Source organism: Pristis pectinata, chromosome 34, assembly GCF_009764475.1.
Source record: "Pristis pectinata isolate sPriPec2 chromosome 34, sPriPec2.1.pri, whole genome shotgun sequence".
Taxonomy (NCBI): domain Eukaryota; kingdom Metazoa; phylum Chordata; class Chondrichthyes; order Rhinopristiformes; family Pristidae; genus Pristis; species Pristis pectinata.
The window spans coordinates 50,560-78,389 of NC_067438.1; the positions used below are offsets into that span (position 1 = coordinate 50,560).

Consider the following 27,830-nt stretch of genomic DNA (forward strand, 5'->3'; position numbering starts at 1 on the left):
AAGTTGCCTCTCAGGTCCCTCTTAACTCTTTTGACGCTCTCCTTAAACCTATGCCCTCTAGTTTTTGATTCCCTTTCCCTGGGGAAAAAGACTTATAGAGGTGTATAAAATCATGAGGGGGATAGAGAGGGTGAATACACCCTCTCTATCCCCATGATTTTATACACCTCTATAAGGTCACCCCTCAGTCTCCTATATTTCAAGGAATAAAGGCCTAGCCTGCCCAACCTCTCCCTAAACAGGCCCTCGAGTCCTGGCAACATTCTGGTAAATCTTCTTTGCACTCTTTCCAGCTTAATGAAGTCTTTCCCCTAACAGGGTGACCACAACTGTGCACAATACTGCAAGAGTGATCTCACCAGGGCTCAAGGGCTGAATGGCCTCTGCCTACTCCTATTTCTCACATTATTATACATTAAAGTGAGAGCAGGTTGAAAATTGGAAGCAAATATACAAAAGTGGTAAAATATTTCTGTCTGTACAAAAACAGGAAGCGAGTAAACAGTTATCAATGTACTGGGCCGAGAGCCGAAAGAGGAAGCCTAAGCAGACTGACATGGGACTTTTCCACATATCCCACAAAGAGGCAGGCAGTTTCCATAGCTGAGATTTTGATTTGGAGGAAATGAGTGGATTTTGTGAAGTTGGTCAATGTGGGGATGCATTTAACCACATAAATGAGTGGTGGAGGGGAACGAGATGGACCTCTGTTCAAGGAAGAAGTGAAGTGCCCTCAGACCATACTGGAGTGGAATGGAGGTGCAGAGGGATTGGATCAGAGGTTTCACAGATGTAAGTGGGAAGAGACTGGACAAAGGAAGAAAGAATAAAGTCAAGGCAGGACAAAGTAAGGTCTATGGGACAAGGAGAAAGGTAAAATAAACGGTCTGCCCAGTTAGTCCTGCTTCTGGATCTTGGGTAGAAGCGGGAAACAATGAGCTGATGTTCACTGGTGGAGTCATGTCTCAGCTGGGAGTTATGAGAATGTGTAAGAGCTGGTATTCAGCCCGTGCAGAGTGGAGGTCCATTCACTAAACCACAACAGCACTGTCCTTGTCAGCAAGATTGAGGACAATGTTGGTATTGATCCTTGGTGAACGGGATGCTGAAATTTCAGAGTATGTAGTTGCACAAATTGAGAATGTCAATGTCGTGCCAGCAGTCACATGTGAATAAATTTAAAGAAGGCACGAGACCAAAGGAAGGGATGCAAGTGAGTCAAGAATTCTGCATTCTGAAGTTGGGAGAAAGGTCCACCATCTGAAGTGAAGACTCCTGGCCAAAGAAATGGCACAGATCTGAGGATAGCAGAAGAAGAGCTCCACATATTGGTAGAACATAGGAACAAAAGGGGGACGGTCACTCTTCTGGGGCTGTATTATAGACCGCCCAATAATCAACGGGAACTTGATGAGCAGGTGTGTAGAGAAATTGCTCATAGTTGTAAGAATAATAGGGTTATGTTAGAGGGAGACTTTAATTCCCCCGGCACTGAGTGGACCACACAGTGTTAGGGCTTAGAAGATCTGGATTTTTGAAATGTTTCCAGGAAAGCTTCCTGTGTCAATATATAGAGGGCCTTGCTCAGGAGGGTGAAATACTGGACTACCCTCTTGGGAACGAGGCTGGGTAAGTAACTGAAGTGGCAGTCAGGGAGCACTTTGGCTCTAGTGACCATAGTTCTATTAATTTTAAGATAGTGATGGAAAAAGATAGGACAGGTCCACAGGTTAGGCTCCTAACTTGGAGCTGGGATCATTTTGAGGGAATTAGGCAGGATCTAGCAGATCGATTGGGTGAGCATGTTGAAAGGGAATGAATGGCAACTGGGAGGTTTTGAGAGTGATATCAAGAGTCTAGGGCAGCATATTCCTGTTAGAGTGAGGAGTAAACCTGGCATCTTTAGAGAATCTTGCCTGATAAGATATTGAGGCTCTGGTCTAGAAAAAGAAGGAAGCATACTTTGGGTTTAGGAGGTCAGGGATGAGTGAATCCCTTGATGACTATAAAAAGATTAAGAATACAAGAGGGAAATCAGGAGAGCAAATAGAGGGTATAACATGGATCTGGCAGGTAAGGTTAAGGAAAATCCCAAGAGGTATATTAACAGTAAAAGGGTGGCCAGGAAGAGAGTAGATCCCTTTAGAGATCAGCAGGCTCGCCTATGTCTCGAGCCACAGAAGATGGGTGCGAGTTTTAACGAGTATCTCTCCTCATTGTTTACTGAGAAGAAAATCATGGTTGCTCAAGAGATAAGGGAAACAAGTGGAGATGTTTTGGAGAACATTCCTATTACCAAGGAGAAGACATTTGCAGCCTTACAGCTCATTAAGGTGGATAAATCTGTAGAGCCTGACTGAGTACATCCTCAGACCTTGTGGAAGGCTAAAGAAACTGTAGAGGCCCCAGTGGAGATATTTGCTTCATCATTAGCCACTGATGAAGTTCTCAAAGGCTGTAAGGTGGCTAATGTTCTTCCCTTGTTTAAGAAGAGTACATAGTACATAGAACACGACAGCACAGTACAGGCCCTTCAGCCCACAATGTTGTGCCGACATTTTATCCTGCTCTAAGATCTATCTAACCCTTCCCTCCCACAGAGCCCCCTATTTTTTCTATCATTTATGTGTCTATCTAAGAGTCTCTTAAATGTCCCTAATATATCTGCCCCCACAACCTCTGCAGGCAGTGCATTCCATGTACCCACCACTCTGTGTTTAAAAAAAATACTTACCCCTGACATCCCCTTTATACCTTCCTCCAATCACCTTAAAATTATGTACCCTCATGTCAGTCATTGTCGCCCTGGGGAAAAAGTCTTTGACTGTCCACTCAATCTATGCCTCTTATCGTCTTGTACACCTCTATCATGTCACTTTTCATCCTCCTTCACTCCAAAGAGAAAAGCACTAGCTCACTCAACCTATCCTCATAAGACATGCTCTCCAATCCAGGCATCATCCTTGTAAATCTCCTCTGCACCCTCTCCAAAGCTTCCACATCCTTCCCATAATGAGGCAACCAGAACTGAACACAATACTCCATTTGTGGTCTGACCAGAGTTCTACAGAGCTACAACATCACCTCGCGACTCTTGAACTCAATACCCTGACTAATGAAGGCCAACAAGTAACACTTCAAGCTTATCTGGCTTGAACTCCATCCGCCATTTCTCTGCCCAGCTCTGCATTCTATCAATATCCTGTTGTAATCGACAGCAGCCTTCTACACTATTCACAACACCACCAACCTTTGTATCATCAACAAACTTACTAACCCACCCTTCCACATCCTCATCTGTCATTTATAAAAATCACAAGGACAAGCCAGGGAACTACAGGCCAGTCAGCCTGACATTAGTGGTGGGGAAATTACTGGAGGGGAAATTACTGGAGGTAATTCACTGGAGGGAATTCTGAGAGACAGGATCTACCAGCAATTGGATAGTCAAAGTTAGGAGTTAGCATGGCTTTATGCAGGGAAAGTCATGCTTGACAAAGCTTTTAGAGTTCTTTGAAGAGGTAACCATAAGGGTAGATGTGGGCAGAGCAGTGGATGTTGTCTATTTGGACTTTAGCAAGACCTTCGACAAGGTCCCGCATGGTAGGCTGGTCTGGAAGTTTAGGTCCCAAGAAATCCAGGGAGAGTTAGTTAGGTGATCCAAAAATGGCTCGGAGGTAGGAAGCAGAGGGTGGTGGTTGAAGGTTGTTTCTTAGAATGGAGGCTGGTAACTAGTGGTGTGCCCCAGGGGTCAGTGTTGGGACCCTTGTTATATGTTATTTATAGAAATGATTTGGATATGAATGCACAAGGCTTGATCAGCAAGTTTGCAGATGACATAAAATTGGAATGTGTTGTTGATAGTGAAGAATGTTATCGTAGATTACAGGAGGATCTTGATCAGTTGGCAAAGTGGGTCAAGGAGTGGCAAATGGATTTCAATACAGAAGTGTGAGGTGATGCATTTTAGAAAGTCAAACCAGCGTAGGACTCGTACAATGAATGGTAGGGTAGTAGGGAGTGTAATGGAACATAGGGACCTTGGAGTACAAGTGCACACTTTGTTGAAAACGGCATCACAGGTAGACAAGGAGGTGAAAAAGGCGTTTAGCATGCCAGCCTTCATCAGTCAGGGCATTTGAGTATTGGAGTTATGTATATATTATGTTGCAGTTATATAAGTCGTTGGTGAAGCCACATTTGGAGTACTGTGTGCAGTTTTGGTTACCATGTTATAGGAAAGAAATGGTCAAACTCGAAAGAGTTACAAGGATGTTGCTGGGTCTAGAGGGCCTGAGTTACAGGGAGAGGTTGGGCAGTCTAGGTCTTTATTCGTTGGAAGGTGGGAGAATGAGGGGCGAACTTAAAGAAGCGTTTAAAATTATGAGAGGCATAGATAAGGTGGATAAGTCTTTTGAGAGGCATAGATAAGGTGGATAAGTCTTTTCCCCAGGGTAGTGTAGTTCAAAACTAGGGGGAATAGATTTAGGATGAGAGGGGAAAGATTTAGAAGGGACCTGAAGGGCAACTTTTTCATGCAGAGGATGGTGAGTATATGGAATGAGCTGCCAGCAGAAATGGTTGAGGCAGGTTCAATAGTATCATTTAAGAAGAACTTGGATAGGTACATGGAGGGATGGGGCCTGGTGAGATATGGGCTGAACACAGGAAATTGGGACTAGGTAGGTGGACAATGTGGTTGATATGCTGGTTAGGCTGAAGGGCCTGTATCAGTGTTGTATTGCTCTATGACTCCATGACATCATGCTGGATTCTGGATTTATTGAGATGAAGATATAAGGTGGTGATCTTGTGGCTTGCTGCTATTTTACAAACTGAAGTTATTTGTCTGATTTTGGTTGGCCAGTTGATATGATTTGATGGAATGGCCCATGGAACCATTTATGATTGCGCTGAATCCAGCTCAAAGTAACAACAATGGGTGTTGGGAGGATGGTTGTTAGAAGTTCCCTGAATGGTGAGCCTTGGCATCAAAGGATTTTGGTTGGAGGAAGGAGTCAAGCAACTCATAAGCCTTGTTTTTTTTTCTCATCATTCCTGTGGACTCCCTGTGCCAAGGGAATCCTGGATTGACTGGGTGGAGCATGTAAGAACAAGCCAGGAGTCTCCAGGCAGATGTGCTGCTGGATTCCTTCAGATGGATCTGATGGCTTGTTCTACCAAGTTCCAGAAGCACAGCTTTGAGCAAATACCATTTCACCATCCGAGACGGTGCTCCCAATATATCTGCCAAGATTAGCCCTTTAGCCCTTGGAACTAACCTCTGTTTCTGTGACCAGGGTGAAAGGCAGCTATAATCAAGCAGGGTCCCAGGCCTAATGTTCTACCAGCAGCACAATCAGAGTTACTGAGCCAACAGCTTAGAATCAAACCAAAAGCTAGACTTGTCATTTTCAGATCAATATAGTGGGGTCATATTTTATCATAGTGTCGAAAGGATACAACTTCAGAGATGAGCCACAAGTACACAGACAGTGAGTGTCCATCAGAAACCTCACTGTCAACAGTGATGGGGCTTAACCAATGGCACCCCATTAACCACACACCTTATCCCACAGACCCTCCCCATCAAAGTCATTCCATCTTCCCTCAGGTCTCTCTCTCTCTATCCTTCACACTCCTCCCCTTACAAAAACCCCTGTCCCACTTATGCCCTGATTGCACAGACGCACCCCTATTGAACTACCCCTATTGCACCACCATTGACCCCGTCCCACTGCCCCATTTTGCAGATCCTCCATTCCACAGACACTTCTCCTGGCCCCACTGGATGCCTTCCCTTTGCTTCCTGTCCCATAGTCCCCATCCCACAGCCCCTCCATCCCACAGATCCTGTGTCCCCTGACCCACTGCCCCGACCTCACTACGCAGTTCCCTGAACCACAATACCTTTTCCCACTTTTGGTCTCAGTGGCGGGGAGACCATTGATAGAGGAGGCTGCAGTTGACAGGAAATTGAAGAGTGCCTCAGATGGAGTCCTGGTTTAGTGGCTGTTGTGAGATAATGTTCAGGGCCTTGGTTAGTGTGCTGAACAAAGACAGAGGTTAAAGAAAATATTTTTTGCAATAAGTCTGTTGAAGGTGCCAACAGCACAAGTGGTTTGTGGGAGGCTTCACTTAGCTCAGTTCCTGTTTTGATATTTTTTTCCTCGCTTGATTCGGGCAGCTTGTGGTTTTGGCCCTTTTATCAATTGTTTGAGGTTTTCTCTGCTGTGAACGTTACACAATGTGAATCTGAAACCAGCTCTGAAAGATGTCAATTGTCAGGGGTGGGTTGGGGGTTTATAGGCTGGTAAAGGTTCACAGAGTCGTACACAAGCTACCAGAGTGGATCCTCAGTTCAGGATCCCAGGCCTTGGAGCTCATCCCATCTATAAGAATGTAAGAATATAACATAACAAATAGGAGCAGGAGTCAATTATTTGGCCCATCAAGACTCCTCCACCATCCATCAAGGTCTACTCAGTGCCACTTCTCTACACAATCCACACATCGACTGATTTCCTCAGAACCCAGAAATCCGTCAAGCTCTGATTTGAATGAACTTCGCAACTGAGCCTCCAAATTTCAGCACCCTCTCCTCATCTCAGTCCTGAATGACCCACCCTTTCTTTTCAAACTGTGCTAACTGGTCCGCGAATCCTCATACAGGGAACATAATTCTCCCTGCATCCATCCTGATGAGGCTTGTATAAACTTTGTACGTTTCGACGAGATCTCTCATTCTTCTAAACGCTAGAAAATACAGTCCAGTCTATTCAAACACTCTTAATGCAGCAAACCCACCCACCCTGGAACCAATCTAATGAATATTTGTTTCACCTTCTCTGTGGCAAGTACATCCTTTCTTGGCTAAGGAGACCAAAAATGTACACAATACCCTGGGTACAAGCTCACCACAATTGCAATTAGACTTCCTTATTCCTGTTTCAAACTCTTGTAATAAAGGCCAACATACCACCTGTATGTTGGCTTTCAGTGATTTGTGCACAAAGGCTCTTAGGTCCCTTTGAACATCAATATTTCCCAATCTCTGTTTTCTGTAACAACCACTCTCTCAGCTTGTCTATATCCTTTGAAGCCTCTTTCATCCTCCTCTATACTCATAATGCCATCTAGTTTCGTCTCACTAGAAGAACTGGATTTGAATTGGGTCCCTTCTGAGAAATTGATGCCCACTGTGAATAGCAGGGGTTGGGCACAGGTTGCTATGGTACCCTACGAGTCACAACTTGCCAATCTGAAAAAGATCCATTTATTCCAGCTCTTTGCTTTCTGTCCAATAACCAATTCTCAACTCACCTAAGTAAATCACCCACAATTCCATAGAACCATACAGCACAAAACAGGCCCTTCAGCCCACCATGTTGTGCCATCCATCAAACCACCCTCACACTATCTAAACCTTTCCTCCCGCATATCCCTCTATCTCACATTCCTCCATGTGCCGATCCAACAAACTCTTGAACCTGTCCAATGTATCTGCCTCCACCACCACCCCAGACAGCGCATTCCATGCACCAACCATTCACTCTCTGGGTGAAAAATCTCCCCCTGACATCTCCCCTGACATCTCCCCTGAACCTCCCACCCATAACCTTAAAGCCATGTCCTCTCATCTTGAGCACTGGTGCCCTGGGAAGGAGGCGCTGGCTGTCTACTCTAGCTATTCCTCTCAATATTTTATATACCTCCATCATGTCTCCCCTCATCCTCCTCCTTTCCAGTGAATAAAGCCCTAGCACCTTAAGCCTCTCCTCATATTCCATACGCTCTAATCCAGGCAGCATCCTGGTAAATCTCCTCTGCACCCTCTCCAATGCCTCCACATCCTTCCTATAATGCGGCCACACTCTAAGTGTGGTCTAACTAGAGTTTTGTAAAGCTGCATCATCACTTTGCGGCTCTTAAACTCAATCCCATGATTTATGAAAGCTAACATCCCATAGGCCTTCTTAACTGCTCTATCCACCTGTGAGGCAACTTTCAGTGAACTGTGAATATGAATTCCCAGATCCCTCTGCTCCTCTACACTGCCAAATACCTTGCCATTTACCCTGTACTCTGCCCTGGAGTTTGTCCTTCCAAAGTGTACCACCTCACACTTCTCCGGATTGAACTCCATCTGCCACTTGTCAGCCCAGCTCTGCATCCTATCAATATCCCTCTGTAAATTCTGACAGCCCTCCACACTATCCACAACACCGCCGATCTTAGTGTCGTCCGCAAACTTACTAACCCAGCCTTCCACCCTTTCATCTAAGTCATCTATAAATATCACAAAAAGTAGAGGTCCCAGAACCGATCCCTGCGGGACACCACTGGTCACTGCCCTCCAATCCGAGGGCACTCCCTCCACCACAACCCTCTGCTTTCTACAGGCAAGCCAATTCCTAATCCACACAGCCAAGCTTTCCTGGATCCCTTGGCCTCTGACCTTCTGAAGAAGCCTATCATGAGGTACCTTATCAAACGCCTTACTAAAATCCATATAGACCACATCCACCGCACTACCCTCATCAATCTTCCTCGTCACCTCCTCAAAGAACTCTATCAGGCTTGTGAGGCAAGATCTTCCCTCCACAAAGCCGTGCTGGCTGTCCCTAATCAGTCCATGATTCTCTAGGTGTTCATAGATCCTATCCCTTAGAATCCTTTCTAACAGCTTACCCACCACAGACGTAAGGCTCACCAGTCTGTAATTCCCTGGACTATCCCTACTACCTTTTTTGAACAAGGGGACAATATTCGCCACCCTCCAATCCTCCGGCACCATCCCTGTGGATAATGAGGACTCAAAGATCCTTACCAGTGGTTCAGCAATCTCCTCCCTCGCCTCTCGAAGCAGCCTGGGGAAAATCCCATCAGGCCCTGGAGATTTATCCATCTTGATATTATTTAACAACTTCAATACATCCTCTCTCTTGATATCTACAACCTCGAGAACATTACCCTTACCAGCACTCCCTTCCGCGTCATCAAGACCCCTCTCCTTGGTGAATACGGAAGAGAAGTTTTCTTTGAGAACTTCTCCCACTTCTGCCGCCTCCAGGCACATCTTCCCACCCTTGTCTTTAATCGGACCTACCTTTACCCTTGCCATCCTCCTACCCTTCACGTAGGTGAAAAAGGCCTTGGGATTTTCCTTAACCTTACTAGCCAACGCATTTCCATGTCCCCTTCTAGCTCTCCTCAGCCCTTTCTTAAGTTCCTTCCTTGCTACTCTATATTCCTCACGGGCCCTGTCTGAACTTTGCTGCTTATACCTTATGTGTGCTACCTTCTTCTCCCTAACTAGTCGTTCAACCTCTCTCGTCACCCACAGCTCCTTCACCCTGCCATTCCTTCTCTGTCTCACCGGGATATATTTATCCCTAACATCCTGCAGAAGATCCCTGAACATCGACCACATCTCCATGGTACATTTCCCTTCAAAAAGGACATCCCACCTTACACTTCCAAGTTCTCTCCTTATAGCCTCATAGTTCGACCTTCCCCAATTAAATACCTTCTTGTCCTCTTGGCACCTGTCCCTGTCCATGACAATTTTAAAGGTTATGGAGCAATGGTCACTGTCCCCCAAGTGCTCACCCACCAATAGATCCTTCACCAGTCCCGGTTCATTTCCTAAAACTAGATCTAGCATAGCATTCCCTCTAGTCGGCCTGTCGACATACTGCGTCAGGAATCCCTCCTTGACACATCTAACAAATTCCGTCCCATCTAAACCTTTGGCACTGAGCAGGTTCCAGTCTATATTTGGAAAGTTGAAGTCTCCCATTATAACAACCCTGTTATTTTTGCTTCTCTCCAAACACTGCCTGCCAATCTGCTCCTCTATATCTCTACTGCTACCGGGGGGCCTATAGAATACTCCTAGTAGAGTAACTGATCCTTTCTTGTTCCTTACTTCCACCCATACAGTCTCTGGAGATGATCCTTCTACAACATCCATCCTTTCCACAGCCGTAACAGTGTCCCTGACCAGTATCGCCACCCCTCCTCCTCTTCTCCCCCCTTCCCTATCCCTCTTAAAGCACCGAAAACCAGGAATATTCAATATCCACTCCTGCCCTGACGTCAGCCATTTCTCTGTAATAGCCACAATATCATAGTCCCCCATACTTATCCAAGCCCTCAGTTCATCTCCCTTATTCCTGACACTTCTTGCATTTAAGTAACCACACTTCAGTCCATCTATCTTACTACTTTTATAGCCTGTTCTCCTTCCCCAAAGCCTCTCTACCTGTTTGATCCGACTTTTCCCCATCCCCTTCTTCCTCTGACCTACTCCTCCGGTTCCCTTCCCCCTCACAAACTAGTTTAAACCCTCCCGACCCACCCTAGCAAACCTAGCCGCAAGGATATTGGCCCCCTTCTGGTTCGGGTGTAACCCGTCCTCTCTGTACAGGTCCCACCTTCCCCAGAAGAGATCCCAATGATCCAGAAATCTAAAACCCTCCCTCCTGCACCAACTTCTCAGCCACGCATTTATCTGCCAGCTCCTCCTATTCCTGCCTTCACTATCGCGTGGCACCGGCAGCAATCCCGAGATTGCTACCCTAGAGGTCCTGTTCCTCAGTCTTCTGCCCAGCTCCCTGAACTCACTCTTCAGGACCTCATCCTCCTTCCTACCTATGTTGTTGGTGCCAACATGGACCACAACTTCTGGCTGCTCTCCCTCCCGCTCAAAAATCCTGTGGACCCGATCAGTGACATCCCGGACCCTGGCACCTGGGAGGCAACATACCATCCGGGATTCATGCTCACTGCCACAGAACCATGTGCTCTAGCCTTGCTGGCCATTTTCCTATGCCTTACCATAACCTTCAGAAAATCCAAATACAACACATCTACTAGTTTCCCCCTTATCTATTCTACTAGCCACATACTCAAAGGAACCAGCAAAATAGTCAAACATGATTTTCCTTTAATAAATCCATGCTGACACTGCCTAATTCTACTCATCTTTTCAAGGTGTTCTGTTTAGATAGTTTTCGATATACCACTGGCATAAGGTTCACAGGTCAGTAGTTCCTGTGTTCTCTCTCCTTCTAATATTAAGTAGTGGGGTCACGTTTGCAACTTTCCAGCGCACAGCACTCACAGAATTTTGGAAGATGATGACTAATGCATCCACTATCTCTTTTGTCATCTTTTTCAAAGCTCTGGGACGTGGATCATTGCGTCCTTGGGATTTATCAGCTTTCAAGCTCACTAACTACTCTTGTACTATTTTGTGACTAATTGAGTTAGAGAGATGACACAGAAGCAAGCCCTCCAGTCCATCGAGTTTGCACCAACCAGCCATTTGTACAAACCTACATTTTGTTTTTTTCCTTCCTTCTCATCAACTCCTTCGACATTCACCTGTAATCTCTCTCTTAAGATAACAGCCTATCTTTAGATTCCTCTTACTGAAGTATGATGTCAAACCAGCCCACGTTAAATTCCATTTGCCAAGTTTTCACCTACTCACTCAACTAATTTAGGTCTTGTCACAAAGTCGAAATTTTCTCTTTGCAAAATGTCCTCCCACCTACCTTTGTGTCATTGGCTAACTTGTATACCACACACTCTGCCCTCTCCTTCAGGTCATTAACATAAATAGGAAACAAATGAGGGACAAGAACTGATCCTTGGAGCATTCCACTAGTAATGTTCTTCTAGCCCAAAAAAGACCCATTTATTCCAACACTTGGTTTTCGATGTGACGAGCGATCTCCAATCTATGCTCACACACTTCCCCTAATATCAAATGCTCTTATCTTGTACACCAGATGATTGATGAGGGTAGGGCAGTGGACATTGTCGACATGGACTTTAATTAAACTTTTGACAAGGTTCCTCATGGTAGGCTGATCCAGAAGATTAAGGCACAAGGGATCAATAGAGACGGTGTATTGGATTCAAAATTGGCTTGGTCCTAGAAGACAGAGGGTAGTAGTGGAGGGCTGTTATTCTGACTGGAGATCTGTGACCTGTGGTGTTCCATAAGGATCAGTGCTGGGACCTCTGTTTTGGATGAAAATGTTGGTGGGTTGATTAGTAAGTTTGCAAATGACACAAAAATTGGGGGAGCTGTGGATAGTGAGGAAGGTTGTCAAAGGATTCAGCAGGATATATACAAGTTGCAAGTGTGGGAAGAGAAATGACAGATGGAATTTAACCCAGACATTTGTGAGGTGTTGCACTTTCAGAGGTCAGATGCAAGAGGAAAGTATTCAGTAAATAGCAGGACCCATAGGAGCATTGATGTACAGAAGGGCCTTTGGGGTGCAAGTCCATAGCTCCCTGCAAGTGGTAACACAAGTAGGTAGGGTGGTAAAGAATGCATACAGCATATTTGCCTCACTGATTGAGGTGCTGAGTATAAAAGTCAGGAAGACCTTTGCAACTGTATAAAACTTTGGTTAGACAACATTTGGACTATTGCATGCAGTTCTGGTCACCCCTTTACAAGAAGGATGTGAAGGGTTTGGAGAGAGTGCAGAAGAAGTGGGCACCATATAAAGAGGTGAATGGAGGAAAGGTTGAAGGAAAGTACAGGGGGAAAATCAAAGGTAAGTTTTTTAAAGTTGTGGGTGCGTGGAATGCACTGCCGGGGTGCTGGTAGAAGCAGATACATGAGGGACATTCAAGAGACTCTTAGGCACATGGATGATAGAAAAATGGAGGGGTATGTGGGAGGGAAGGGTTAGACTGATCTTAGAGTAGGTTAAAAGGTCAGTACAACATCGTGGGCCAAAGAGCCAGTGCTGTGCTGTAATGTTCTATGTTCCAAGAGGTTTCTCAAAATGTTGCCTGGATTAGAAGGTTTAAGCTATAAGGAAAGGTTGGACAAACTTGAATTGTTTTCCCTGGAGCGCTTGAGCTGAGGGGCAACCTGATAGAAGTATATAAAATTATGAAAGACATAGATAGGGTAGATAGTCTTTTTCCCAGAGTAGAAGTGTCAAACACTAGTGGGCGTAGCTTTAAGGTGAGAAGGGGAAAGTTTGAAGGAGATTTACGAGGCAAGTTTTTTTTACGCAGAGAGTGGTAGTTACCTGGAATTCACAGCCAGGGGAAGTGGTGGAAGCAGATATGATAGTAATGTTTAAGAGGCATTTAGATAGGCAAATGAACAGGCAGTGAATGGTGAGATATAAACCATGTATAGGCAAATGAGATTAGTTAAAATTAGGATCATGGTCAGCACAGACATGGTGGGCCGAAGGGCCTATACCTGTGATATACTACACTGTTCTTAAAAGCTCAAATCATGCTTAAGGAACAGCAGCATCTCATCTTCAACAGGAGAGTTTAAAAGGGGCAGAAATATAAGCCCAGGGAGTTTAAAGGGTCCTTCAATGGTGAGAGGGTGTGCTAAGGATAAACTAAGGCTCCGAAATAATTAGGAGGCTTTAATTTAATTTTAAGAAATTGAAGAGTAAGTTATGCAGGAGAGCTTGGACGTGCTTGGTGAGAAACCAAGGATACCTGCTGTGTCTCTGCAACCTATGTAAGGAAGTGTGATTAACTGCAGCTACTGGTTAACTGCATGATGGAGCTGGATCTGCAGGTGAATTCACTGTGGAGTAACCACAATGCTGTGATGTACGTGGACAGCATGTTTAGACCTGTGGTCACATTGCAGGTAAATAGAGCACAAGCAGGAAGGAAATGACAAACCCTAAGTTCAATAGAAGATGCAGGTTGTGCAGGAAATCCCTTGGGCCATCACCCTCAGCCCAACCTCTCTGATAGATGCACCACTTTAGGTACATTTGGGGTGATGACACTTGGCGGCGGCAGCAGCAGCCATGCTTGTGGTACCGTGGGTGGCTCTGTTTCACAGGAGGAGAGGAAGCAGAGTGGGAGGGCCATAGTCATACAGCAGATTATTGCAACATTCACAACTGTTCCAAGCCAGCCTTTGAGACTGCTGTGCTTTGGGAGATTCCAAGCCACTGAGCAAACCAATTCAGCCCCTCAGGTCTGCTGCACTATTCACTGGCTGACCCCATTCTCAATCCATGGTACTTCCCTTTCTCTCCAGCTCCCTCATTCCCCTTCTTCCCCCAATCCATTTCTCTGTAGCCCCCACCCCATCTATCTCTCTCCCTGTCCTTTCCTACCTACCATTCCCCACCTTCCCTTCCCCCATCTCTCTCATGCTATCTCCTCTCCTCACCAGCATTTCTCCTTCTCCCTACTCACCTCCAAGAAGCACCATGATCTTGCAAAGTGGGCAAATGGCTATTGACAGAGAATGTGGGGGGGGGGGGTGGAAAGGAAGAGCATAGGGAATTTGATGTTCTGTGGTTTGAATCATGTTGTGTGACCACTTTTTCTAGGTAGGAGCACAGCCTTAGCAGATCTAAGGCAGAAGGTACTGGATGGAAGGCTTAACCAGACTGTACGATTTCCTCTAAATCACAACATCAGTGAATCAGGTCAAGTCTTTAATTTGGAGTGGCGATTCATTCAGGACAAGATATCAAGTTCAATCCTCACATTTTCGCCCGACTCCCTGCACCTATACATCTCAGAGGCTTTCAAAAACCGAGTGAACTTCTCCATGACCAATGCAGAATTATTTCTTAAAGACATACAAATTACGGATGAAGGGACTTATGAACTTGAAGTTACAACTACAGATGGGAGATCGGCTAAACGTTCAGTTTTTCTAACTGTAAATGGTAAACTGATTTCACTTCCTTGAATAGTCTTAGCCTGCTCCATAATGCGTGCAGAATATCAGTGTAGGATCTGGTCTCTGTTGATTCCACCAGTAACAATCAAACCAATCTAGAGATCACTTTAAGCTCTGGTCTGTGCTAATTCCTTTGTTAATAATCAAACTTGTCTGGTCCAATTCTGCTTAAGCAAAGCTCAATGGCTTTACGAGGTTAATTTCACCAAGATTCCCTACAGTGCTTCCAGGTAAAGATGGATTGTCTTATGAAGAAAGGCTTTTACCTTTCATTTTTTCTTCTGACATAAGAGGAAGGCATCAGTCCATCGGCTCTTTGGTGGTTTTCAAATGGCACCATCAGTCTCATATGCCCTCTTATTTCCCTGAAACCTTTTCTCTTTCATGCCTATTAATTCCCATCTTTGTGTCCTGCCATCACACACATTAAGGACAACTTTCACAGCAGTCAATTAACCTCCCTGCTTGTCTTTTGGATGTGGGTGGAAACCAGAGCACCTGGGAGCATTTATGTGGTCACAGGGAGAAAGTGCAAACTCCATACAGACAGCACCTGAGGTCAGGATGTAACCTGGGTCATTGGAAATGTATGCCTTAATTGACTGCTGTGAAAATTGTCTTTAATGCAAGTGATGGCAGGACACTGAGATGGGAAATGATGGGCAAGAGGGAGAAAAGGTTTCAGGGAAATAAAGGGTAATTGGATGGGCTGGGATTATTTTCAGTGGAGTGTCCCGAGGCTGAGGGGGGACCTTACAGATGTTTATAAAATTATGAGGGGCATCGATAGGATAGTTAGAATCCTTTTCCCAGGGCAGGGGAGTTGAGAATTAGAGGGCATAGGTTTAAGGTGAGAGGGGAGAAATTTAAAGGAGATCTGAGGGGCAAGTTTTTCCACACAGAGGATGGTGGTTATCTGGAATGAGCTGCCAGAGCAAGTGGTTCAGACAGAAATGATTACAACATTTATAAGGCACTTGGACAGGAATTCAGACAGGAACTTTGATAGAACATAGAAAACTACAGCACAGTACAGGCCCTTCGGCCCACGATGTTGTGCCGACATTTTATCCTCTCTAAGATCGATCTAACCCTTCTCTCATTTATTTTTCTCTATCATTTATGTGTCTATCTAGGAGTCTCTTAAATGTCCCTAATGTATCTGCCCCCACAATGTCTGCAGGCAGTGCGTTCCAGACACTCACCACTCTCTGTGTAAAAAAAAAACTTACCCTTGATATCCCCCTTATACCTTCCTCCAATCACCCTAAAATTATATCCCCTTGTTAGCCATTGTCGCCCTGGGAAAAAGTCTCAATGTCCACTCGACCTATGACTCTTATTATCTTGTACACCTCTATCAAGTCACCTCTCATCCCCTTTCTCTCCAAAGAGAAAAACCCTAGCTTGCTCAACCTATCCTCATAAGACATGCTCTCCAATCCAGGCAACATCCTGGTAAATCTCCTCTACACCCTCTCTGAAGCTTCCACATCCTTCCTATAATAAGGCAACCAGAACTGAATGCAATACTCCAAATGTGGTCTGACCAGAGTTCTATAGAGCTGCAACATCACCTCGTGGCTCTTGAACTTAATACCCTGACAAATGAAGGCCAACACTCCATGTGCCACCTTAACAACCCTATCGACCTGCATGGCAAACTTGAGGCATCTATGGACGTGGACCCCAAGATCCCTCTGTTCCTCCACACTGCTAAGAGTTCTGCCATTCACCTTGTGTTCTGCCATTCACCTTGTATTCTGCCTTTGAATTCAATCTCCCGAAGTGTATCATTTCACACTTATCCGGATTGAACTCCATCTGCCACTTCTCAGCCCAGCTCTGTATTCTATCAATATCCTGTTTTAATCTACAGCAACCTTCTACACTATCCACAACACCACCAACATTTGTATCATCAGCAGATTTACTAATCCGCCCTTCCACATCCTCATCCAAGTCATTTATAAAAATCACAAAGAGCAGGGGTGCCAGAACTGATCCCTGTGGAATACCACTGGTCACCGACCTCCAGGCAGAATTCGCTCCATCTACAACCACAGAGGGTCTTCTATGTGCAAACCAATTCTGAATCCACATAGCCAGGTTTCCCTGGAACCCATGCCTCCTGATTTCCTGAATAAGCCTTCCATGAGGAACCTTATCAAACGCCTTACTAAAAGCCATGGACACCACATCCACTGCTCTACCTCATCAATGTGCTTTTTCACGTCCTCAAAGAATTCAATCAGGCTTGTGAGGCATGACCTGCCCCTCACAAAGCCATGATGACTGTCCCTAATCAGCCTATGCTTCTCTAGTGCCCATAAATCCTGTCTCTAAGAATCTTCTCCAGTAATTTGCCCACAACTGAAGTAAGACTTACTGGTCTGTAATTCCCAGGGTTATCCCTACTCCCTTTCTTAAACAAAGGAACAACATTTGCCACCCTCCAATCATCTGGCACTACTCCTGTGGCCAGTGAGGACACAAAGATCGTCTCCAAAGGCACAGCAATCTCTTCCCTTGCTTCCTGTAATAACCTTGGATGTATCCTGTCCAGCCGCAGTGACTTATCTATCCTAATCGTTTTCAATAACATTGGATGGGTGTAGATGGATATGGGCATAATGCAGGCAAATGGGATTAGTGTAGACAGGCATCACAGTTGGTATGGATGAGGTGGGCCGTAAGGGCCCATTTCTGTGCTGTGTGATTCTATGATTCAGAGGCAGAGCATCTTGGATTCACTACTTATCTGAATTTTCCAATTTTTACTTAATGTGGAAGGAGGATATTTGGCTCATCAGGTCATATTCGTTCCTAACAGAACTATACCATCAGGCTCAATCCCACTCCTTCTTACGTTCCCTGTCGCCCTGCACCTTGTTCTCTCACATCCAGCCTTGGGTCTTGAACTTCCCTGTTATGAACAGTGTTCTACTATCATCACTACTGAAATTAAGAAGCCAAATGTAATGGCGCAAGAGAGACACAAGCGACTGCAGGTGCTGGAATCTGGAACAACAAACAATCTGCTCGAGGAACTCAGTGAGTCAAGCAGCATCTGTGGGGGAAAAGGCATTGTCGACATTTCAAGTCGAGACCCTGCATCAGGACAGAGTAGAGAGGGAAGACAGTCGATATAAAGAGTACAAGGGGAGTGGTGAGACAGGAACCAGAAGATATTGAATTTTCCAGTTTCGGGTAACCCTTACCTCCTGTGTTCCCCACTCTCTCTCCTTCCAATCCTCTGGTCCTCCCATTTTTGTCCCCCTCCCCCTCCTGGTCCCCCACTGTCTGCTTCTACCCTGATCCACTTGACTCTATCTCCCAATACCCCTCCCCCTTCCCCACCTGGCTCCATCTGTCCATCATCCTTTACCCCTACTGAGCCACCAATCATCAACTGGTCCCCAAAGCATCCGTGAAGAGACTGAGTGAGCCATTGCAAAATGACAGAACAGGCCAATAGGTGTACCAGTGTTCCTGGTTTCAGGCTGGCAATGACCATTGCCCATCACCCAATTTGCAAATATCACCCTTCTCCATTACACCAGAGAATTGCCCCACTCATCCAATATGGTGGAAGGAGTCCAGGGACACTCTGCCTTCACCAGTGTCTATTGGGGTGAATGTGGTGGTCAGCTTCTTTGGCAGGAAATATATTGACAGGGCAAACTCCCAGCTGATCACCTCCTGCTTCTGCTATTTGTTTACTGGCCTTCTGAGTTTAGTCCCAAGTTGACAGCAATGTGGTTGGACTTAATCTTTGCATCCAATGACTCTCCTGGATTCATTGCCAGTTTCCTCAGGAGGCCCAGCGTTGAATGTGTAAAGTCAAAGAATTCCATATTATTGAAGCTGTCCAGCAGGGCTGTTGTGGTGGAGGTTAGGTAACTGCAGTTGCATTGGAGAAGAGTTTTCAGTTTTAGGTCCGAAATGGGAAAGTGTTTTATCTGGAGGAAATCAGTAAGGACACAGAACAGCCATATTCGGCAGCATTGCCAAAATTTGACTGAGTTCTTAATTTGGCTTCAGAACTGTCTCATCACTTTTTCCAAGTTTCATCAGGTCTCCCTTCAACCTTTGATGCTCCAGAGAAAACAACCCATGTTTGGCCAACCTCTCCTTATAGAACGTACCCTCTAATCCAGGCAGCACCATGGTAAACCTTTCCTGTAATGGGGCGATCAGAATTGCACACAATACTCCCAAGTGTGGCCTAATGTTCTGATGGGAAGTCTATGATTAGGGGTGCACCACAGGGATTGGCACTGAAATCCTTGTTGTTTGTGATATACATTAATGAGTTGGATGTGAATGTAGAATGTAGGTGATACAAAAGTTGGTGTTGTTGTCGATAACGAGGAAGGTTGTCTAAGGCTACAGCAGAATGTAAATCTGTTGGAACGTTGGATGGAGCACTGGCAGATGGAATTTAGTCCTGACAAGTGCAAGCTGATGCATTTTAGAAAATCAAATAGGGGTAGAACATATACAGTAAATGGTAGGGTGCTAAGGAATGTCAATGAACAGAGGGACCTTGGGGTTCATGTCTATAATTCCCTGAAAGCAGCCACACAGGTAGATAGGATGGTGAAGAAGGCATATGGCATGCTTGACTGGTTTGGCTGCACGGAGTATTGCATGCTGTACTGGTCACCACATAAGAGGAAGGATGTGTTACAGACCGCCAAACTGAAAATGACCCATTTATTCCAACACTCTGCTTTCCGTCAGTTAACAGGGCCCATGTATGCTGAAATATGACTCGCAAAACCACAGGCTCTTTCAGTAATCTTTTCTGTGGCACGTTATCAAATGGCCACTGGAAGTTAAAATGCCGACTTGTACCTCCGTTTTTTCCTTCCCATATTTCCACTGACCCTCCCAGATATCACCACATTTAAGGTGGCTAATTATCTTACTGACCCACACATCTCTGTGTGGGGGGAAAAAGCTGGACTACCCACATGGTCACAGGAGAATGTGCAAACTCCGCACAGACAGCACCCAAGATCAGGATTGAGCTCAGCTCGCTGGAGCTCTGAGGCAGCAGCTCTACCGATGTAACACTGTACCATTCCTGAGTCCAAATGAAGGATCTGGACCTGAAATGTTGACTGTCCGTTTCCCTCCACAGATGCTGCCTGACCTGCTGAGTTCCTCCAGCAGTTTGTTTGTTTTTTCAGATTCCAGCATCTGCAGCCTCTTGTGTCACCTCTCCCAATATTGTTCTAAGAAACTATCACAAATTGACTCTGTAAACTTATCCTCAATCCTACCTTTGATCTGTCCAATCTGTATGAAGACTACAGTAACCCGTGATAATTGCCGTACCTTTCTTACAAACCCCACCATTTTGTGACTGTACTTGGTCTTTATAGCTACTGGTGGTGGGCCTGTCAACTTCTCTCAGCGGTATTTTCTTTTTTCTTTTATTTTTGATTCCACACTTTGATATTCTGAGCCAAGATCATTTCTCACTTCTGTAATAATTAACAGAGTCACCCATCTCCTTTTTCTTTCTATCAATACTTGGATTTCGGGCATCATTGGCAAAGCCAGTATTTATTGCTCATCACTAATTTCATTGAGAAATTGTTGGTATCCTATCTTCTTGAACTGCCTAAGAGCTTCTGATGAAGGTGCTCTCACAGTGCTTGTTGGGCAGAGATTTCTGGATTTAGTGCCAATGAAAGAATGATGATATATTTCCAAGTTCTGTGTGTCTGGTGGGGAATGAAGTGGGACTATGGGAGTCCAGACATCAAACTGTTTTAACTATAACAGTAGTTTTATGAGACAATAAACATACTGAATTAAGATTTGGGGGTCATTTTAATCTAAGTATTCAGAGAAGAAGCTTATCAGAAGGGATGGTACTCCAAACTTATACCCGACCCCGTCCAGCCTACTGACCAAAGACATGTGCAATCAGACAGGTTGTAAACTCAGTATCACACTTGATCACCAGGTAAATTCTGTTTTTTAAAAAAAATTACCATCTACAACTTGCATATTCCAGCCCAGTGTAGAGAGGTTTCCTCATATCCTGTCTCTTCATCCTCTCTGGTTCATCCATTTTCTGTTTGCCTATACAGTCGCTGTGTCCATTCCGCAAGTTGAAGTGATTCCCAAAGCTCCACAGACTGGCGATAATGTGACTCTGCAATGCTCTGCTCAGACGGGGAATCTCATCCAGTACAGCTGGTACCGATGTGATCTGCCTCTGTCAAATGGAATGAACTATCATCTGTCAGAGGACAACAGGTCCTTGACGCTCCAAAATGTGCAGGAATCTGACGTTGGCACGTACAGGTGCAAGGCAGAAAACCGTATCAGCTCCAAACACGTAGACTTTGTGATCCAGCTCTGTTGTACGTATATGACCACAGCTTCATCATATTATTGTTCACGAGTCAGGTTTATCATCAGAGATCTGACCACATCACTGCCAATTGCAATACACACCAACTTCAGCTAAAGTTGTTTTGCTTGGATCTGTACTACTGCTCTGTGTACCTGTCTTGCTTCTATATCTCATAATATACTTAACCAACAGGTATTCTTCAATTTCTCATTTGATCTCCAGCCTCAACTGGTTTTTGGTGAAGAGTGTTTAGATTTCCATCTCCTTTAGAGTAAAGAGGTGACCAGAAACATAAGACATAGAAGCAGAAATAGATCATTCACTTCCTTAATGCCTGGTCCACCTTTCAGTTAGATCATGCTTGATCTTTTATGTTAGCACCACTTTCCTACACTGAACTCATTTCTTTCATTCCATTAATACCTAAAAATCTATCAGTTTCTATCTGGAATATACTCAACAATCAAGTCTCCATTTCCCTCTCAGGATGGCAATTCCAAAGTTTCACTATCTCCTCATCTTGGTTCTAGCTAATGTCTTACTTTGAGACAACCCAAACAGAGAAAATATTAACTTTGCATCCACTGTGTCAAGCCCCAAAAGAATTTTGTACATTTTAATGAGATCATCTCTCAAGAAAGTATGTCTTGAGCACTTAAACATTCCTCACACTACAAACGCACCGCCTCAGGAATCAATCTCGTGAACCTTTTCTGTACTCCCCCTATCACATATAGATCTCTTAGATAGGAAGATCAGATTTGTACATGATATTGCAAATGGAATCAGGAGGAATATAGGGTAGCAAGGAAGGAACTTAAGAAGGGGCTGAGGAGGGCAAGAAGGGGACGTGAAAAGGCCTTGGCAAGTAGGGTTAAGGAAAATCCCAAGGCTTTTTTCACGTACGTGAAGAGCAGAAGGATGACGAGAGTAAAGGTAGGACCGATCAGAGACAAGGGTGGGAAGATGTGCCTGGAAGCTGTAGAAGTGGGTGAGGTTCTCAATGAATACTTCTCTTCAGTATTCACCAAGGGGAGGGGCCTTGATGACGCAGAGGACAGGGTTGGTAAGGTGAATGTTCTAGAGCATGTAGATATCAAGAGAGGATGTGTTGGAGCTGTTAGAAAATATTAGGACAGATAAGTCCCCGGGGCCTGATGGGATATTCCCCAGGCTGCTCCACGAGGTGAGGGAGGAGATTGATGAACCATTGGCTAGCATCTTTGAGTCCTCATCGTCCATGGGAATAGTACCGGAGGATTGGAGGGTGGCAAATGTTGTTCCCATATTCAAAAACAGTAGTAGGGATAGTCCAGGGAATTACAGACCAGTGAGCCTTACGTCTGTGGTGGGCAAGCTGTTGGAAAGGATTCTTAGAGATAGGATCTATGAGCATTTAGAGAATCATGGACTGATTAGGGACAGCCAGCATGGTTTTGTGAAGGGAAGATCATGTCTCACAAGCCTGATAGGGTGACAAGGAAGATTGATGAGGGTAGTGCAGTAGATGTGGTCTATATGGATTTTAGTAAGGCGTTTGACAAGGTTCCACATGGTAGGCTTCTTCAGAAGGTCAGAGGGCAAGGGATCCAGGGACGCTTGGGCAAGTGGATTCAGAATTGGCTTGCCTGTAGAAAGCAGAGGGTTGTGGTGGAGGGGGTGCATTCAGATTGGAGGGCTGTGACTAGTGGTATCCCACAAGGGTCGCTTCTGGCACCTCTACTTTTCGTGATATTTATTAATGACTTGGATGAGGGGGTAGAAGGGTGGGTTAGCAAGTTTGCAGATGACAAAAAGGTCGGAGGTGTTGTGGACAGTGTGGAGGACTGTAGGAGATTGCAGAGGGATATTGACAGGATGCAAAGCTGGGCTGAGAAGTGGCAGATGGAGTTCAATCTGGAGAAATGTGAGGTGGTACACTTTGGAAGGACAAACTCCAAGGCAGAGTACAAGGTTAATGGCAGGATTCTGAGTAGTGTGGAGGAGCAGAGGGATCTAGGGGTTCATATCCACAGATCACTGAAAGTTGACTCGCAGGTGGATAGGGTAGTTAAGAAAGCTTATGGGATGTTATCTTTCATAAGTCGGGGGATTAAGTTTAAGAGACATGAGGTAATGATGCAGCTCTACAAAACTCTGGTTAGACCACACTTGGAGTACTGTGTCCAGTTCTGGTCGCCTCATTATAGGAAGGATGTGGAAGAGTTGGAAAGGGTGCAGAGGAGATTTACCAGGATGCTGCCTGGTTTGGAGAGTATGGATTATGAGGAGAGACGAAGGGAGCTAGGGCTCTACTCTTTGGAGAGAAGGAGGATGAGGGGAAGACATGATAGAGGTATACAAAATATTAAGAGGAATAGATAAGAGTAGACAGCCATCGCCTCTTTCTCAGGGCACTGATGCTCAATACAAGAGGGCATGGATTTAAAGTAATGGGTGGGAGGTTCAAGGGAGATATCAGAGGGAGGTTTTTGACTCAGAGAGTGGTTGGTGCATGGAATGCACTGCCTGGGATGGTGGTGGAGGCAGGTACACTGTACACTGTTCAAGTTCAAGAGATTGTTAGATAAGCATATGGAGGAATTTAAAAAAGGGGGATATGTGGGAGGAAGGGGTTAGATAGTCTTAAGCGAGGTTTAAAGGTCGGCACAACATGGGGGGCCAAAGGGCCTGTATTGTGCTGTATTGTTCTATGGTTCTATGGAACACAGAACAGCACAGGAATAGGCCCTTCGGCCCACCATGTCTGTGCCAACATGATGCCAAATTAAACCTATCTGTCTGAACATGATCCTTCCATTCCCTGCCTGGTCGTGTGCTGGTCTAAATGCCTCTTTAATGCCACTAACATATCTGCTTCTACCATCACCCCTGGCAGTGCTTTATAGGCACCTACCACACTCTGTGTAAAATTAAATGAATAGATAGATAGATAGATAAATGAATTGATTACCTTGTGAACCCCCTTTAAGCTTCCCCCCTCTCAGTTCAAAGCTGTGTCCTTGAGTATTTGACATTTCTACCCTGGGTAAAAGATTCTGACTATCTACCCTATCTATGCCGCTCATAAATTCACAAACCTCTGTCAGGTCTCCCCTCAGCCTCTTGACTCTCCAGAGAAAACAATTCAAGTTTATCTAACCTCTCCTTGTATCTCACACCCTCTAATCCAGGGCAACATTCTGGTGAACCTCTTCTGTACCTTCTCCAAAGCTTCCACTTCCTTCCTGTTGTGGTCTCACCAGAGCTCATACTCTTGTACTCGAATCCTCTTGAAATGAAATTGAATAGATCTTTTGCTTGTCGTACCTGCAAGTTAACTTTCAATGATTTGTGTACAAGCACAGCCATGTCCCTCTGAACACCAACACCTTTCATTTACAAAGTACTCTGCCTTTCTATTTTTTCTACCAAAATGTGTGACCTCACATCGTTCCGCATTCGATTTTGCCTCACACTCGCACTTTCTGACATCATGGCTTGGCTATAATTTTATGGGTGTGCCCCCTCATTTTGAACTCTCCTGCCAGGTGAACTAGCTTCTCTTTAGCATCACTATCAGATTGAGACCTCAGTCAGTAGTTGGTGAGAGAATGGGAGAGATGTAGATCAACCATGGGGGCGGAGGGGGTAAATGGTGGTGAAATGACAGAGGGTTGTTTCATACGACTGTGTGCAGAGGGGAGTGGAACAACATTCCGGGTGGGGGCAGGAGTCAGTATGTGACCAAAATGCTGGGGACATGAACAACAAGCAGTGGGTCTAGGACCTGGAATGGGGTGATGGGGGTAGAGGAAGATCATATCAGAATGGGAGATAGATGACCCATCAGTGGTCTAAGTAAGGTCTAGCCCCTGAACTGCAGCCAAAGCAGCCTCCAGTTTTCTGCGAAGGCTTGCTCCAGAAGTCAGGGCCTGTCTCATTGAGACCCTCAAATATGAGAGTGAATTTTGGACAAATGATATAAAATAAATGAGTTACGTTGACTTCCTTTGCTCCATGTGCCCCAGGATTCCATGCCCAAGTGATCCATAAATATTGTCTTATCCTATAATCTGAAAATGGTACTGCATGCCCTAGTGTTAGGACACACTTGAACGAAATGAAGGGCCAGTGGGAAAATTGGTTCACCTTGGCATCTGACTACACAATGGCTCACAGATTATTCCCAACTGTAGAAAATCTAAATATTTTTGTGACAGTATTTACTAACTACTTATATTCCATTACAGTACCATCAAAAGAAAACACAGTTGCTTTTGGGCACCTTGGATATGGTGGTTATCCAGGATATGTTGGGTACATAATTCTCGTTGTCTTATGCTACAAGAGGAAAAAACAAGCAATGAAATTGTCAAAGGCAAATGGTAAGAACACAGTAGAAAATGGGGACTAAATGCTCATAGAGTCAGTCATGGTCATACAGCACAGAAAAGGCCCTTCAGACCAACTCATCCAAGCCAACCAAGTTGACCAGCTGAGCTAGTCCCACTTGTCTGCATTTGGCCCATATCCATCTAAACCTTTCTTATCCATATACCTGTCCAAATGTCCTTTAAACATTGCGATTATACTTGCCTCTATCATTTTCTCCGGCAGCTCGTTCTATGTATCCACCACCCTCTGTAGGAAAAACTTGTCCCTCAGGTCCCCTTTAAATCTTTCCCCCTTACCTTAAACTTACACCCTCTAGTTTTAGACTCCCCTAACCTGGGAAAAACACTGTGACCATTCACCCTATCTATGCTCCTCATGATTTTATAAACCTCTATAAGATCACCCTTCAGCCTCCTATGCTCCAGGGAAGAAAGCCCCATCCTATCTGTTCTCTCCATATAACTAACACCACCCGGTCCCAGTAACATCCTTGTCAATCTTTTCAGCATCCTTTCCAGCTTAATGACATCCTTCCTACAGGTGGGCAATAAGAATAGTCTTGTAAGAGCCTAGGTGCTGTGTGATGACCAGTAGTACTAGTGATACTACAAGATTTTGAGTCATGTTTTTTAGTTTTCTTGGTCATCTAACATTTATCTTTTGCTTTTGTTTCAGAAACAATTTATGAAAACAGCCATATAAGCAAACAGTTGGCTCTTTCCAGCGTGCACGAGACCAAGATTTTGCGCAACTTCCCACAGAATAAACGAGGTGTCTAATAATGCACAGCTTTCTGCAACCACATTTTCCCAGATCATACTATTACAGCCTTTCTGTGTGGAGATGTACTACTGCTCTGCTTTATTTGCTGGACAGTGACTAACACATATCAGTCATTATTAAGAAACTCAAGGTTTGTTTGTTTCAGCTCCAGACTCTGTAAGCATGTTGCTCACTAGTTTGTTTTCAACAGGAACCAGAGAAGTTTCCAGTCAAACACATGGCTTTGCCCAAAAAACCAGGAACTTTAGATCTGTAAATCTGACAAAAACAGAATTCTGAAAACAGCGGGTCTGGTAGCACCAGAACCATTGTTCATGCTGTTACAAATAACATTCCCTTTTTTAGAACTTATTCTACAAATAAAACAGCAGCAATAAATCAATCACCAACAAGGTTCTGCTCTCATGGTGTTATTTTGTGTATTTGCCTCACAGTACTAATGCCCAAACAAGTTGTGCATAGTTCTGACATGAACAATCTAACTTCTCCATCCCCCTTATTTTAAGGTTAACTTTGCATTAGCTTGTCTGCATATTTCTTGAAAGTGGGTCTGCAAGTAGGTCCAGCAGAATTGGTATCTAAAATTGTTAATCTCAGTGTTGGATCTGAAAGGCTCTAATACAGAGTCAGGAGATCAACTGCTGTACCGTGGGCTTAAATTGAGTTTCATTGGAACAGTGTTGGAGGTGAAGGACAGAAAATTCAGACTGCGAGTAGGACAACAACACCTTTTTATATAGTGCCTTAAATGCAATAAAAACATTGCAAAGTTCTTCAGAAAAACAATGACATTAAACCAAAAATGGAAGTCAGAAAGAGAAAGAGAAAGAGAGAGATCACTCTGTTGGGAGTATTCTACAGACCCCTTATTAGCAGCAGAGATGATGAGGAGCAGATCAGGAGGCAGATTTTGGAGAGGTGCAAAAATAACAGAGTTGTTGTCATGGGTGATTTCAACTTCCCTAATATTGATTGGCATCTCCTTTGTGTAAAGGGGATGGATGGGACGGAGTTTGTTCAGTGTGTACAGGAAGGATTCCTGACACAGTATGTGGACAGGCCAACTGGAGGAGAGGCCATACTGGACCTGGTACTGGGCAATGAGCCTGATTAGGTTTCAGTTCTCTCGGTCGGAGAACATTTTGGAGATAAGTGACATAACTCCTTGACCTTTACCATAGCCTTGGATAGGGATGGGAGCAGATGATATGGGAAAGTATTTAATTGAGGGGGGGGGGAATTATGATGCTATCAGGCAGGAACTTGGGAGCGTAAATTGGGAACAGATGTTCTTGGGGAAGTGCATAGCAGAAATGTGGAAGTTTTTTAAGGAATACTTGCATGGGGCTCTGGATATTTGTCCCATTGAGGCAGGGTAAGGATGGTAGAGTGAAGAAACCGTGGTTGACATGAGATGTAGAATATTTTGTCAAGAGGAAGAAAGAAGCTTACCTAAGGTTTAGAAAGCATGGATCAGACAGCGCAATGAAGAGTTAAAAGGTAGCCTGGAGGGAGCTTAAGAATGGACTTAGGAGAGCTAGAAGGGGGCATGAGAAGTCCTTGGCAAGTAGG

The 27,830-nt window shown here is 44.7% G+C and overlaps 1 protein-coding gene across 1 annotated transcript in view; it reads left to right on the top strand.

Moving 5' to 3' along the window:
- The window catches only part of LOC127586090 (hepatocyte cell adhesion molecule-like), a 28,899-nt gene extending 2,248 nt beyond the window's left edge, over nt 1–26,651 (top strand). The window contains exons 2-5 of the mRNA XM_052043901.1: nt 14,361–14,705; nt 20,830–21,105; nt 25,331–25,465; nt 26,151–26,651. Coding sequence (XP_051899861.1) covers nt 14,361–14,705; nt 20,830–21,105; nt 25,331–25,465; nt 26,151–26,254 — 860 coding nt within the window. The 3' untranslated portion in view covers nt 26,255–26,651. The remainder of the gene's footprint in view (nt 1–14,360; nt 14,706–20,829; nt 21,106–25,330; nt 25,466–26,150) is intronic.
- The last annotated feature ends 1,179 nt before the right edge of the window (nt 26,652–27,830 follow it).